Genomic DNA, 15,970 nt, shown 5'->3' with positions numbered 1-15,970 from the left:
TTCAGACCGGTAACTTCATTTCAACATTGCACTATACAATGGACGTTCTATGTGACAGGCGAGTTTGCTGATTTTGTGTTAAACATTGGAAAGATCGTCTGCTAGAATCAGAGATAGGTCGTTTCAGATTGCAGCTTCTTGAACTTTGCAAGGTTTGTTGCCTGTTTATAAAGAACTGGAGTTTACACGTATGTATGTCTTGTACAGTAAACAACAAAAAACACACACACATAGCAAATGGCATCGTCTGTCGACTAGTCACAGAAACAAACCTGGCGATGTATGCGTGTACTTTATACACGTGGAAGAAACCAGAACAATGCGTCTTTGTTAATGCCGATATGGTTTGTATACCGGCAAAAAATGACCAACTTCCGTAGCGTTATCCTTGGATGATCGCAATAGGGATGTGTGAGGCCATCCAATCACAGCCCCCGAATTCCCCCACGTGTCTATCAGAATAGCTATATTGTTTCCTAATGACGGCACTTGTCCTCAAAAATGATTCCGACTAAACTGTGTTGAATGTGATTTTTTGTATGTCGAATGTTAATAACGCACTTTGCAAATGACCAACGTATTGCAAAATTACATCACATAATGATACTATAGTGTTCAAAAAGCCTAAACAAGCTAATAACTGTGCGCCACCTAACTCCGCTGAGCTGACTAGATTTCTTACATGACAATAAAAAGCGCTATGTGTGCGCACCAATTAAAAAAACAGCGAATGCGATATATAGACACGAACAAACGACAGACGGAAAAACAGCCAGACTTACGTATCATAATCGACCCTGCTTTTTTTTTGTCGTCAGGCCCGGGAAAGAAAGTGACTGTGTATGAGTAACGTCGCGCTCCTTGGTATGGCGACAGTGACGTCATGAAGGTACAGTTACCATTGTAGTACACACCCTGATGCATGTCAATCGCCATCTTGTCGACTACACCAGTGATGGTTGTGTCTGGCTGCTGACAAAGCAAAAAGGCAAGAAAAAGATGAATACACTTTCAGATCTCCAAACACAGCAGCGCAATCAAACACAATTTAGAGCAGCATACAGCCACTAGAAACAACATAATGCTATAGTTTAAGAAAGATAACAATAGTTAACGCATCTGGAGGAAGATTCTCTTCAAGCGATTTAACGTTTTTCTTTTGTTCATTTAAAATGTGAATCAAACGTTAAAATTGCAACGCGATGCCTTGGAGGGGAAGGTATGACGATGGACGAGAATTTATTGGGAAACAAAATGAAATCTAAATGAGCGCAAAGAGCCATTTTTCGTTAGTCCGATGAAGATGTTTGAAATAACATATTCAATTTCGATCACATACTTGATTAAGACGAGTAGGCCCTACAACACGACTATCAACTATCAACCTGATCTTGATGCCAGGTACAGGTGAAAATGCCGGTAGAAGAGTACGCTCCCTCAAAACGACACCTGCCCGAAACGGTCCAGTCGGCAGCGTTCAGTGTCACCTGACAGTTGGACAGCCTGGCCTCAGCTGAAACAAAATTGATGTGTACATCCAAAATCAGATAGACTGCCAACGTTCCAAAATTCAGAATAAATAAAAAAAAGAATTGTAGGTAAATGGATCGTTTATTATGGACAGAACAAAACGTTACATGTACAAGTCCGTCGACCCACTGGTCGTACAAGTAGACAGACACAAATAATGCGATTACCTCGCTGGCATCTTGAAAGCGAGTTTCATCCATCTTTCTTTCTTTATTTGGTGTTTAACGTCGTTTTCAACCGTTCAAGGTTATATCGCGACGGAGTTTCATCCAAGTTTCTAAGATAAGTTCATTATTTGTATCATAATATAAGTGTTTGTCTGTGTGTCTTCTTAAAAGACCACTGGGTCGACGTATTTGTAAATTTAACGTTTTGTTTTGTTAATAATAAACGTTCCAATAAATCTACATATCTTGGTTTTTTTAACAATGAACATATGCAAGATACCGTGATTTATTCCCCCCCTCTGCTTCTTTCTCTCTGTAAACGTGTAGGGCTAGTTTAGTAACTTACCCAACAACCAAAATCACTTACCCCATCCTGAACTCAGGTCAAAATGAGTTCGGCTCATTCTCTCCCTGGCAGAATGCCTTGAGTTTCCTTGTCGGGCAAGGAAACCGATTTTTTTAAAAAATTTTTTTTAAACATATTTAGAGCTTTTTGGAATGTATTATTGATATAAGCAGATTCGCGATCGTCGATAATGATTTTTCAGTGTGTTTTGTAATTTTTATATTGATATGTAAGACAGTTTGAAGCGAGCTATTTTTCGCGGCTGTATTTACTGTGCAAACAACTCTAAATATGGCAAAGTGTCACGTGATAATCAACCGTTTGGTTTCGGCGTTCACTGGAGCAGACGATTTTTTCTGTAACCAGTTGACAGTGATGAAACCATATATTACGGTCTCCTTCCGGCAGCAGTCCCAAAATGTCGACTTGTTTTGACCTTAGAACGATGTCTTTATTCCAGCGTCGCGGACGACGCTGGTATCTGCGGTCGGGAAAGACTTTCCACGAATTTGCCACAGGGCGCCGCCATGTTTTCTGTGCTCGACTGCGAGCAGACCACAGGCACATTACACCCAAAATTCTTGTAGGCATACACAGACGCAACATAGCATATACAGACAATAACACCCACAACACTTCAACTGCATATGAAAGGAATAAAAATAAATCCGCAAATCAGTCGCGCACAATACACCAGTTAGAAAAACAAGGAGTACCAAAGCGGCGTGCAGAAACTAAACTGACTCGGAGACTGAGAAGAAACATTTATCACACGATGTGGATAGCAAACATTAAAATAAAACAGATAAGTCAAGCAAAAAATAAACACAAATATCGAAAACACAATAAACAAAGGTAAAGAAAACAAGTCGCATAAGGCGAAAATACAACATTTAGTCAAGTAGCTGTCGAACTCACAGAATGAAACTGAACGCAATGCCATTTTTCAGCAAGACCGTATACTCGTAGCATCGTCAGTCCACCGCTCATGGCAAAGGCAGTGACAAGAAGAGCGGGGTAGTAGTTGCGCTAAGAAGGATAGCACGCTTTTCTGTACCTCTCTTTGTTTTAACTTTCTGAGCGTGTTTTTAATCCAAACATATCATATCTATATGTTTTTGGAATCAGGAACCGACAAGGAATAAGATGAAAGTGTTTTTAAATTGATTTGGACAATTTAATTTTGATCATAATTTTTATATATTTAATTTTCAGAGCTTGTTTTTAATCCAAATATAACATATTTATATGTTTTTGGAATGAGAAAATGATGGAGAATAAGATGAACGTAAATTTGGATCGTTTTATAAATTTTTATTTTTTTCTACAATTTTCCGATTTTTAATGACCAAAGTCATTAATTAATTTTTAAGCCACCAAGCTGAAATGCAATACCAAAGTCCGGGCTTTGTCGAAGATTACTTGACCAAAATTTCAACCAATTTGGTTGAAAAATGAGGGCGTGACAGTGCCGCCTCAACTTTCACGAAAAGCCGGATATGACGTCATCAAAGACATTTATCAAAAAAATGAAAAAAACGTTCGGGGATATCAATCCCAGGAACTCTCATGTAAAATTTCATAAAGATCGGTCCAGTAGTTTGGTCTGAATCGCTCTACACACACACACAGACAGACAGACAGACAGACAGACAGACACACACACATACACCACGACCCTCGTCTCGATTCCCCCCTCTACGTTAAAATATTTAGTCAAAACTTGACTAAATATAACAAAAAGAGATGCTTGCCGACAGTCAGTGTGTGTGTGCGTGGTTTGCCGTGTGCGTCAGCGGGGTGTGTGTGTGTGTGTGTGTGTGTGTGTGTGTGTGTGCGTGCGCGTGCATGCGTGCGTAGGCTACGTTCTTGCGTGTGTGCGTTCGAATGAGAAAGAAGAGAGAGAGAGGATTGAACAATGAGGTCACGTTCTCTGTCACATGAATACATATACACACACTGAAGGCTACTTCGGACACGAACACTTGCCAACAACTGTGGTTGGACATGCTTTTGAAATGTAATATTTTTTCGACATGATTTCTGGACATACGAATCCCGCTGTGTTGCCTACTGATGTTGCGAATGATGAAGGTTTTGAGTTGACTGACCTTGAGGAGCGATTGCATCAGGCGTTTATCGTCTCAAATTATATCCTTGCTACTTTTCAGGAGTCAACTATTGCCATTCATGGTAACTTGGATAGTCAATGTTTTTATTTGTTTGATTCCCATCAAAGAAACAGAAATGGTAACCATTCTTCAAATGGCGCTGCAGTTTTGATGTCATCAAGTTAATTCCTTTGCAGAATTGATTGATTTTCTCAAAAGCCATTATCAATGTGTTTATCAATTAACACCTGTTCATTTCTGTCCAACTGCAATGCAAACTCAATGTGGAGGAAACAAGGATTCATTACAAACAAGTCATCCCTGTACATCAACAGATTTATGTACCTCAATCAATACTGCTAGTATGAGTGACAGGAATCTAAAAGAAAACAAGTCGCGTAAGGCGAAAATACAATATTTAGTCAAGTAGCTGTCGAACTCACAGAATGAAACTGAACGCAATGCCATTTTACTCGTAGCACCGTCAGGCCACCGCTCATGGCAAAGGCAGTGAAATTGACAAGAAGAGCGGGGTAGTAGTTGCGCTAAGAAGGATAGCACGCTTTTCTGTACCTCTCTTTGTTTTAACTTTCTGAGCGTGTTTTTAATCCAAACATATCATATCTATATGTTTTTGGAATCAGGAACCGACAAGGAATAAGATGAAAGTATTTTTAAATTGATTTGGACAATTTAATTTTGATAATAATTTTTATATATTTAATTTTCAGAGCTTGTTTTTAATCCGAATATAACATATTTATATGTTTTTGGAATCAGCAAATGATGGAAAATACGATAAACGTAAATTTGGATCGTTTTATAAATTTTTATTTTTTTTTACAATTTTCCGATTTTTAATGACCAAAGTCATGAAGTAATTTTTAAGCCACCAAGCTGAAATGCAATACCGAACCCCGGGCTTCGTCGAAGATTACTTGACCAAAATTTGAACCAATTTGGTTGAAAAATGAGGGCGTGACAGTGCCGCCTCAACTTTCACGAAAAGCCGGATATGACGTCATCAAAGACATTTATCAAAAAAATGAAAAAAACGTTCGGGGATTTCATACCCAGGAACTCTCATGTCAAATTTCATAAAGATCGGTCCAGTAGTTTAGTCTGAATCGCTCTACACACACACACAGACACACAGACACACAGACACACAGACACACGCACATACACCACGACCCTCGTTTCGATTCCCCCTCGATGTTAAAATATTTAGTCAAAACTTGACTAAATATAAAAAAAAAACCAAACGCAAATGTACTACTACTTCTACGACTCGTTTGAATGTAAAACAGAAATGTAACACTATCTGTGACAATGACGGTTCTACGACTCGTTTGAAGGACAGTATAGATCGAACCTTAACCCACAACTACGACAATTTGTGTCAGACTTTTTTGAACAGGAAAATATGCCTCTGTTCAACAGTAACCAACACATGGAAGATGTTTTTGAAACTTTACAGAAATGTAACACTAGCCTATCTGTGACAATGTTGCTTTTGAATTGAACCCACATTTGTTGAACAGGAGAGAATGTTCCTGTTCAACAGTGCCCAAAACACTGAATCTGACGTTTTTGAATCTTTTCTGTCATCTAACTGAATCTGACGTTTTTGAATCTTTTCTGTCATCTAACCCAATTGCTCATGACTTCATCGATCTTGAACATGCCTACTTTTCAAAGAAAGACAGACAAAAGCGAAATCTGCATGTTAGCCATCTGCCTGAAATGGTCAATGCACTTTTGTAAAATTGTCACAGCTGTTATGCACTTTTGTGAAATCGTCAGTGCTGTTGTGCACTTATGCAAAACTTGGTGCTGTGCTGTTAACATTTGAACAAAATGCATTTTGTTCAAATGTTTAGTGCAACTTGCTACTATATAATCGCTGTATGCGCTTTGTGGTAATAATGCACTGTTGTGAAAAGTTTGCGCTAAATGTTGGCACTATGCATCATTGTTGGAGCACCCTCCTGTAGATGCACCATGCTGAAAAATGTACTTATGAATCAAGCATTGACTGAAATAAACAATTTATATATCCAGCACAACATGCAATTCATTAACTTTTGACCCTAACCTTTAACACTTCCCAAAATAAATCTTTGGTGGACATTGCATCGACGCTGTTCATTTTGAATGAACATTTTTCTTGTCATAACTGTGAAGAACAGAACGGAGATCACTGTCGAAGTCGGCCAATCTGCAATCATTTTCGTCTCGCGAACACTGATCTCAAATTTAGATCAGTGCTCGCGAAAAGCATAATTATGGGAGATAACTCTGTATTTTTGTTTTGATAGATTCGCGTAGGACTGTAGCGTCCAGTCAGGGAGAGACAATGAGCCGAACTCATTTTGACCTGAGTTCAGGATGGCCTGAATCCTCGATAGCACACAGGTTGAGGAGCTAGACTTAGTGGGAACTACTTTTGCGATTGAAAAGTTCCGAACGCTCTAATGTACGAAATATACATCTTTAAAGCAAACAATACAAACATATACTGCAATTAAACTAGCAACTACAGGCTTGAACACATGAATCACCATATAAAATCCATGAGTTTGGTTGTTTTCTAAATCCAAATCTAACGATCAGTGCAGAGAAACTCGCTTTAGATCTCTTCCAAGGCAAGTAACTCTCGTACTCTGTCTAGCGATAAGAGTAGTTCCCCTTCCAAATGTTCTGAACCGAGTTGCTTGGACAAACGACTGCAATCCGACGGTTAGTTTTCGACAATATTTCATTTTATAAACAGATCACACGCAACCAAGTGCACACATCTCATCAATTTAAAGAACATACAGCGGTTTCATACATATAGAAAACTGAACTTCATACAGTTTTTAACGTTGGAACACGGGTGCAAAAGTTCGTCTGCTAGTCCCATTCGAAGAAAGAACATTTCCTAAGCGATACCAAAACATGAACAGAACACACACTATCCGCCTTTACCGCCACAGCAGAATGACAACATAACTGTGTACTTGATTTTAGTCCAAAACAGGGAAACTGACAAGAAGTGTTGACAGAATTGAATGATTTTCCCTGAACTATACAACCGCGCATTATTCAATCGTCTGCGCAGGTTGAGTGAATATGATTCGATCAAACTTTCGCACACAAACTCCTCTTTTCTTTGAATAACTGAAGAAAGGAGGAATACAGAGGTTACATACCTCGTCTCAGTGATTATCAAAAAATAATAGTCTCAGTTCGCGGTCATGAAAAAGCTCGCTGAAGCTCGCATTTTTACATTTAGTCAAGTTATGACTAAATGTTTTAACATCGAGGGGGGAATCGAGACGAGGGTCGTGGTGTATGTGCGTGTGTGTGTCTGTGTGTGTGTGTAGAGCGATTCAGACTAAACTACTGGACCGATCTTTATGAAATTTGACATGAGAGTTCCTGGGTATAAAATCCCCGAACGTTTTTTTCATTTTTTTGATAAATGTCTTTGATGACGTCATATCCGGCTTTTTGTGAAAGTTGAGGCGGCACTGTCACGCCCTCATTTTTCAACCAAATTGGTTGACATTTTGGTCAAGTAATCTTCGACGAAGCCCGGACTTCGGTATTGCATTTCAGCTTGGTGGCTTAAAGATTAATTAATGACTTTGGTCATTAAAAATCTGAAAATGGTAAAAAAAATAAAAATTTATAAAACGATCCAAATGTACGTTCATCTTATTCTCCATCATTTTCTCATTCCAAAAACATATAAATATGTTATATTTGGATTAAAAACAAGCTCTGAAAATTAAATATATAAAAATTATTATCAAAATTAAATTGTCGAAATCAATTTAAAAACACTTTCATCTTATTCCTTGTCGGTTCCTGATTCCAAAAACATATAGATATGATATGTTTGGATTAAAAACACGCTCAGAAAGTTAAAACAAAGAGAGGTACAGAAAAGCGTGCTATCCTTCTTAGCGCAACTACTACCCCGCTCTTCTTGTCAATTTCACTGCCTTTGCCATGAGCGGTGGACTGACGATGCTACGAGTATACGGTCTTGCTGAAAAATGGCATTGCGTTCAGTTTCATTCTGTGAGTTCGACAGCTACTTGACTAAATGTTGTATTTTCGCCTTACGCGACTTGCTACATTTAGTCAAGTTTTGACTAAATGTTTTAACGTAGAGGGGGGAATCGAGACGAGGGTCGTGGTGTGTGTGCGTGTGTGTGTGTGTGTGTGTAGAGCGATTCAGACTAAACTACTGGACCGATCTTTATGAAATTTGACATGAGAGTTCCTGGGTATGAAATCCCCGAACGTTTTTTTCATTTTTTTGATAAATGTCTTTGATGACGTCATATCCGGCTTTTCGTGAAAGTTGAGGCGGCACTGTCACGCCCTCATTTTTCAACCAAATTGGTTGAAATTTTGGTCAAGTAATCTTCGACGAAGCCCGGACTTCGGTATTGCATTTCAGCTTGGTGGCTTAAAAATTAATTAATGACTTTGGTCATTAAAAATCTGAAAATGGTAAAAAAAATTAAAAATTTATAAAACGATCCAAATGTACGTTCATCTTATTCTCCATCATTTGCTGATTCCAAAAACATATAAATATGTTATATTCGGATTAAATTCAAGCTCTGAAAATTAAATATATAAAAATTATTCTCAAAATTAAATTGTCGAAATCAATTTAAAAACACTTTCATCTTATTCCTTGTCGGTTCCTGATTCCAAAAACATATAGATATGATATGTTTGGATTAAAAACACGCTCAGAAAGTTAAAACAAAGAGAGGTACAGAAAAGCGTGCTATCCTTCTTAGCGCAACTACTACCCCGCTCTTCTTGTCAATTTCACTGCCTTTGCCATGAGCGGTGGACTGACGATGCTACGAGCAGGGCCGGACCCAGGGGGGGGGGGGGGGGGGGGGGGGGGGGGGGGGGGGGGGGGTTCCGGGGGTTCCGGAACCCCACCCCTGGAAAAAGCATGTACCTTGCTTTGAGTGTTGTTGTTATATTTAGTCAAGTTTTGACTAAATATTTTAACATCGAGGGGGAATCGAAACGAGGGTCGTGGTGTATGTGCGTGTGTGTGTGTGTGCGTGCGTGTGTGTGTGTGTGTAGAGCGATTCAGACTAAACTACTGGACCGATCTTTATGAAATTTGACATGAGAGTTCCTGGGTATGAAATCCCCGAACGTTTTTTTCATTTTTTTGATAAATGTCTTTGATGACGTCATATCCGGTTTTTCGTGAAAGTTGAGGCGGCACTGTCACGCCCTCATTTTTCAACCAAATTGGTTGAAATTTTGGTCAAGTAATCTTTGACGAAGCCCGGTGTTCGGTATTGCATTTGAGCTTGGTGGCTTAAAAATTAATTAATGACTTTGGTCATTAAAACTCTGAAAATTGTAAAAAAAAATAAAAATTTATAAAACGATCCAAATTTACGTTTATCTTATTCTCCATCATTTGCTGATTCCAAAAACATATAAATATGTTATATTCGGATTAAAAACAAGCTCTGAAAATTAAATATATAAAAATTATTATCAAAATTAAATTGTCCAAATCAATTTAAAAACACTTTCATCTTATTCCTTGTCGGTTCCTGATTCCAAAAACATATAGATATGATATGTTTGGATTAAAAACACGCTCAGAAAGTTAAAACAAAGAGAGGTACAGAAAAGCGTGCTATCCTTCTTAGCGCAACTACTACCCCGCTCTTCTTGTCAATTTCACTGCCTTTGCCATGAGCGGTGGACTGACGATGCAACGAGTATACGATCTTGCTGAAAAATTACATTGCGTTCACTTTCATTCTGTGAGTTCCACAGCTACTTGACTAAATATTGTATTTTCGCCTTACGCGACTTGTTTTTATATTTAGTCAAGTTTTGACTAAATATTTTAACATCGAGGGGGAATCGAAACGAGGGTCGTGGTGTATGTGCGTGTGTGTGTGTGTGTCTGTGTGTGTGTGTGTGTGTAGAGCGATTCAGACTAAACTACTGGACCGATCTTTATGAAATTTGACATGAGAGTTCCTGGGTATGAAATCCCCGAACGTTTTTTTTCTTTTTTTTGATAAATGTCTTTGATGACGTCATATCCGGCTTTTCGTGAAAGTTGAGGCGGCACTGTCACGCCCTCATTTTTCAACCAAATTGGTTGAAATTTTGGTCAAGTAATCTTCGACAAAGCCCGGACTTCGGTATTGCATTTCAGCGTGGTGGCTTAAAAATTAGTAAATGACTTTGGTCATTAAAAATCAGAAAATTGTAAAAAAAAATTAAAAATTTATAAAACGATCCAAATTTACGTTTATCTTGTTCTCCATCATTTGCTGATTCCAAAAACATATAAATATGTTATATTCGGATTAAAAACAAGCTCTGAAAATTAAATATATAAAAATTATTATCAAAATTAAATTGTCGAAATCAATTTAAAAACACTTTCATCTTATTCCTTGTCGGTTCCTGATTCCAAAAACATATAGATATGATATGTTTGGATTAAAAACACGCTCAGAAAGTTAAAACAAAGAGAGGTACAGAAAAGCGTGCTATCCTTCTTAGCGCAACTACTACCCCGCTCTTCTTGTCAATTTCACTGCCTTTGCCATGAGCGGTGGACTGGCGATGCTACGAGTATACGGTCTTGCTGAAAAATGGCATTGCGTTCAGTTTCATTCTGTGAGTTCGACAGCTACTTGACTAAATATTGTATTTTCGCCTTACGCGACTTGTTTTTACTAGTTTTAGCACCAAAACAATGCTGCTCTTAACCCTCAAAACAAGGCCCAGAATGCACCAGATTGCACAGATTTTAACCGTTTTTCAAAAATTTTCCGGGGGAGCATGCCCCCGGACCCCCCTAGTTCGCGTGCCTGCTTTGCAGGCGCGCGCTTGTGGCTTCGCCACTTCGCTGATTTGCCCCCCCCCCCCCCCCCAAAAAAGGAGGAACCCCCCCTTACAACTCATTTGGTCCGGCCCTGTACGAGTATACGGTCTTGCTGAAAAATGGCATTGCGTTCAGTTTCATTCTGTGAGTTCGACAGCTACTTGACTAAATATTGTATTTTCGCCTTACGCGACTTGTTTACTAGTTTTAGCACCAAAACAATGCTGCTCTTAACCCTCAAAACAAGGCCCAGAATGCACCAGATTGCACAGATTTTAACCGTTTTTCAAAAATTTTCCGGGGGAGCATGCCCCCGGACCCCCCTAGTTCGCGTGCCTGCTTTGCAGGCGCGCGCCTGTGGCTTCGCCACTTCGCTGATTTGCCCCCCCCCCCCCCCCCCCCAAAAAAGGAGGAACCCCCCCCTTACAACTCATTTGGTCCGGCCCTGTACGAGTATACGGTCTTGCTGAAAAATGGCATTGCGTTCAGTTTCATTCTCTGAGTTCGACAGCTACTTGACTAAATGTTGTATTTTCGCCTTACGCGACTTGTTACATTTAGTCAAGTTTTGACTAAATGTTTTAACGTAGAGGGGGGAATCGAGACGAGGGTCGTGGTGTATGTGCGTGTGTGTGTCTGTGTGTGTGTGTGTGTAGAGCGATTCAGACTAAACTACTGGACCGATCTTTATGAAATTTTACATGAGAGTTCCTGGGTATGAAATCCCCGAACGTTTTTTTCATTTTTTTGATAAATGTCTTTGATGACGTCATATCCGGCTTTTCGTGAAAGTTGAGGCGGCACTGTCACGCCCTCATTTTTCAACCAAATTGGTTGAAATTTTGGTCAAGTAATCTTCGACGAAGCCCGGACTTCAGTATTGCATTTCAGCTTGGTGGCTTAAAAATTAATTAATGACTTTGGTCATTAAAAATCTGAAAATGGTAAAAAATAAGAAAAATTATAAAACGATCCAAATGTACGTTCATCTTATTCTCCATCATTTTCTAATTCCAAAAACATATAAATATGTTATATTTGGATTAAAAACAAGCTCTGAAAATTAAATATATAAAAATTATTATCAAAATTAAATTGTCGAAATCAATTTAAAAACACTTTCATCTTATTCCTTGTCGGTTCCTGATTCCAAAAACATATAGATATGATATGTTTGGATTAAAAACACGCTCAGAAAGTTAAAACAAAGAGAGGTACAGAAAAGCGTGCTATCCTTCTTAGCGTAACTACTACCCCGCTCTTCTTGTCAATTTCACTGCCTTTGTTATGAGCGGTGGACTGACGATGCTACGAGTATACGGTCTTGCTGAAAAATGGCATTGCGTTCGGTTTCATTCTGTGAGTTCGACAGCTACTTGACTAAATGTTGTATTTTCGCCTTACGCGACTTGTTCATGATCCGCTAACTTCGACCATTATTTTTAATAATCACTGAGACTCGGCATGTAACCTCTACGTCATCGTTGTGCCAATGAATCACACACACACTAAATCAAATAACGCTTGACATTGTTTTCTTAAATTTGTACTGCAGACAGGAAGGCAGGTTTCAACACAGAGAGGCCAATACTAACACCCCCTTCATGTAAACAGACCGTCTGTCTGTCTGTCTGTCTTGTCTTGTTTGTCTGGCTGGCTGTCTATGTCTGTCTCTTTGTGTGTCTGTCTGTCTGTCTGTCTGTCTGTGTCTGTCTGTCTGTCTGTCTGTCTTGTCGTGTTGGTCTGTCTCTTTGTATGTCTGAATGTCTATCTGTCTGTCTGTCTGTCTGTGTCTGTCTGTCTGTCTGTCTGTCTGTCTCTCTCTCTCTCTCTCTCTCTCTCTCTCTCTCTCTCTCTCTCTCTCGCTCTCTCTTTCTCTATTCTCCCCCTCTTCCCCCTTACCTTACCTACAACATTGAAGGTGCATGCCACTGTCTGAGTCGCAGTCTGATTCTCAGCTGTGCACATTATGCCGTTCTCTCCTTCCCTAAGCCGATAGTTTCCACTGATACGCAGACGGCTCTCCCGCGCTGTCCTGGTGACGAACAGCACTTCGTCAGCAGAGCCACACGTCGTGTTCTGTGGTGGGCACGTGATACTAGTGGCGGGTGACGTGTTCTTGTTGTTTACTCTCCATGTGATGGTATCGTTTGGAGTGAAGCCGTCACATGTGAGGTAAGCCGGTGTGTGATTCTCATCCTGGGTGACACTGCCACTGCTACACTCTTTGATTCTCACAGTCCCTGCTGTACACACATTATGAGAAGAAACAAAGATATGATTATGTGATCGGCTGGGGCCCACATCCGTCCGTGACCATGTTGTAGACTTCTTTTCTTGGAACTCCCGGTAAAGGTATGTTTGTATCTTGGGAATCCTGTTTTATTATCTTCGAGTAAAAATATGTCTGGACTGGCAACTTTGAGTTTGTATACTATAAAGCTTTGTAAATCGTTAACGACCTTAAACATTGCATTGTCATAGCTCACAGGCAGTTCTTCCTTACACTGCGCCTACAAGGAGAGAAAAACAAAAGCAGTAACGCATCAGTATACATATTATTAATAAGGAAAAAACAAAGAATTATGACACAAACATTATCTGAAGTCAGCACGTATGTCTAAAGCTGTGTTTCCATATCGCGACGCGACGGCGGCACGATGGTTGCGTCGAGGTGGCGGCAGCGTCAAAACCGACCGCAACAGTAGTATCAAAGAACGCGTGTTTCCATATATATATGTGCGACGCGACGGCGCCTCGGCGGCGACGTACCGTGCGACGGTTTGGCGTCAAGATTTTGTTCGCTCCAGGGAGCGAAACAAATTGCTGCCGCGCGGTATTCGCGTCCAAAATGGGCGTGGTCTCGGTCTTTCCAAATATTCCAGGACTCCCCACAACCAGGTTTATAGTCTATTTTGACTGTTTTTTTCGTCAGATACTTGTATTCCCTGAGCTGCACATAGTCCAGCAAGTATTTTTTCAAAGGTTGTCAAAGGCACCGGGTTCGTTTCGCTTTTTGAGCATTTTGTTGAAATAAAAGAGGTTTTCTTCTTAATTTTCTCCTCTTTTCAATTATCTTACCAACATAAGTAGCTTCAAATAAAGTTTCTCTTTATAACAGTATCGTTGTGGGAGTTTTTGACCGATTCATAAGAAGAAGTCAAGCCAGAGAGAACAAAAATCCGTCTGCCGCGCCGCTTTTATTGGAAACACTCATAGCGAAATTCGCTAGCGGCATCGCGAGTTTATCGCCATCGTGCCGCCGCCGCGTCGCTAAATGGAAACATAGCTTAAGACCTTTCCCTTGTCATCGTTGTGACATTGAAGCAGCAAAGGATTCTTTATTTACAATGATTATGCAACGTTGTTAATGTTATTAATAGATTTGGTTTACTTAGACGAATTGTACAGCCTTACGTTGGACTGTCTATGCAGGAACACCACTGCACTATAAGCTTCTAGCTTGTTGTTGTTACCTGTGTATTTTGTATACATGTCATGCATGATGGTAACTTTTGTTAAAATAAACTTATGTTTAAACCAAACGATTCAGATATAATACACACTAGTGACTACATTCACCGTAGACTTTACGATACCAACAAAACCACACGGCCCCGGATGGCTATAAAGGTTACATTTTAAGAACGAAAAAAAAATGAACACGCACGACAAAAACGATACCATCCCTGCAAAGAAGCAAGCAAATACGAAACTGGGACACCAATATGCTGGCAGATGGACACAATTATATTTGCATTTAATCAACATCTGCCGTTGCTCTTGAGATAAAAAAAAAATTAAAAAAAGATCAAATCGCTGAGTTCTCTGTAAAAGTGTATGAAGAAGTATTTTGTAAGATGCCAGTGACTCCGTCAAATGAGTTGATATCTCGTGCATGTCTTGTTTTACATTGTTGCCAGTATTGTACATTTAGTTTGAGGAACACGCACACTTAATCCAAAAAAAACACACAAGGCTTCCTCGTAAATGAAATTTTTAATGAAATATAACGTGATACATTCAAATGAATACCCTTACTAATCGGTGAAAAACGTACCTTGAACTGTCAACACCAACACACACAACAGGACAACAGTGACACGGTCCGGGGCTCCTCTCATCATGCCTCTTGCTGTCTGTCACAACCTGTCACCTTCATATTCCTCGCCGATTGTGTGGAACGCAACAACATCAAGAAGAGACCCGCATCATCTACCTATTCCTTTGGAAAATAGCTAGCGTGTGCATCATCCTTCTTACAAGTGCTGTGCTTCAGAAGAGATATGTTTTGATGAACGTCTTGTGTCTGAGTGTTATGAATATTCGCCAGTCATGCCGTGCAAACCAGTACAAGGAAAAAGATTTGAAAATGTTTCAATTCAAGCTGCGTTTGCCTACTTCAAAAACAGAAGAAAAAAACTGATCGTATTTCAATAGAACTGTCAGCATGTCATTATAGGGACGCTACTTGGCGTGGATTGGACAAAAGCTTCCTGGTCTCTGCAGACAATGGCCACGTTGTGTGCGACAACATTAAGTGCCATCTGATTTAAAACTGACAGACTGCTAACGTTCGATAATCAAGAATCAAACACCAACAACGTTTAGCTTAAGGAATGGTTCATTATACACACACCATAAACAAAAATGTACTGGAACATCGATCTCTCATTATTCTCATTACTTCTTTATTGTGTGTCTGTTATGCATGTTGTTATTTCAAATAAAAGATTGCTACCAATTAAAACATCAACGAACATTCAGATTTGGTATATTTACACCCCCGGTATAGGGGTGTGTACAGGATTCGGTCCATGTGTTTGTTTGTTTGTTTGTTTGTGTTCGCATATAGATCTCAAGAATGAACTGACCGATCGTCACCAAACTTGGTGAACAGGTTCTATACATTCCTGAG

At 39.6% G+C, this 15,970-nt stretch overlaps 1 protein-coding gene across 1 annotated transcript; it reads right to left on the bottom strand.

Annotated features, from left to right (window-relative positions):
- Positions 1 to 899: 899 nt before the first annotated feature.
- On the bottom strand, positions 900 to 15,751 carry LOC138956089 (uncharacterized; the record flags this gene model as incomplete). Its single annotated transcript, XM_070327553.1, has 4 exons — positions 15,113 to 15,751; positions 12,960 to 13,298; positions 1,386 to 1,513; positions 900 to 969 (listed from the first exon to the last, which is right to left on the bottom strand). Coding segments are annotated over exons 1-4 (604 nt in total), but the record flags the coding sequence as incomplete, so codon positions are not given.
- Between the last annotated feature and the right edge of the window lie 219 nt (positions 15,752 to 15,970).

Source organism: Littorina saxatilis, unplaced genomic scaffold (assembly GCF_037325665.1).
Source record: "Littorina saxatilis isolate snail1 unplaced genomic scaffold, US_GU_Lsax_2.0 scaffold_1823, whole genome shotgun sequence".
In the NCBI taxonomy this organism is placed as follows: Eukaryota; Metazoa; Mollusca; class Gastropoda; order Littorinimorpha; family Littorinidae; genus Littorina; species Littorina saxatilis.
The sequence above is the reverse complement of the archived record's forward strand: the minus strand, read 5'-3'. Positions and strand labels throughout refer to the sequence as shown.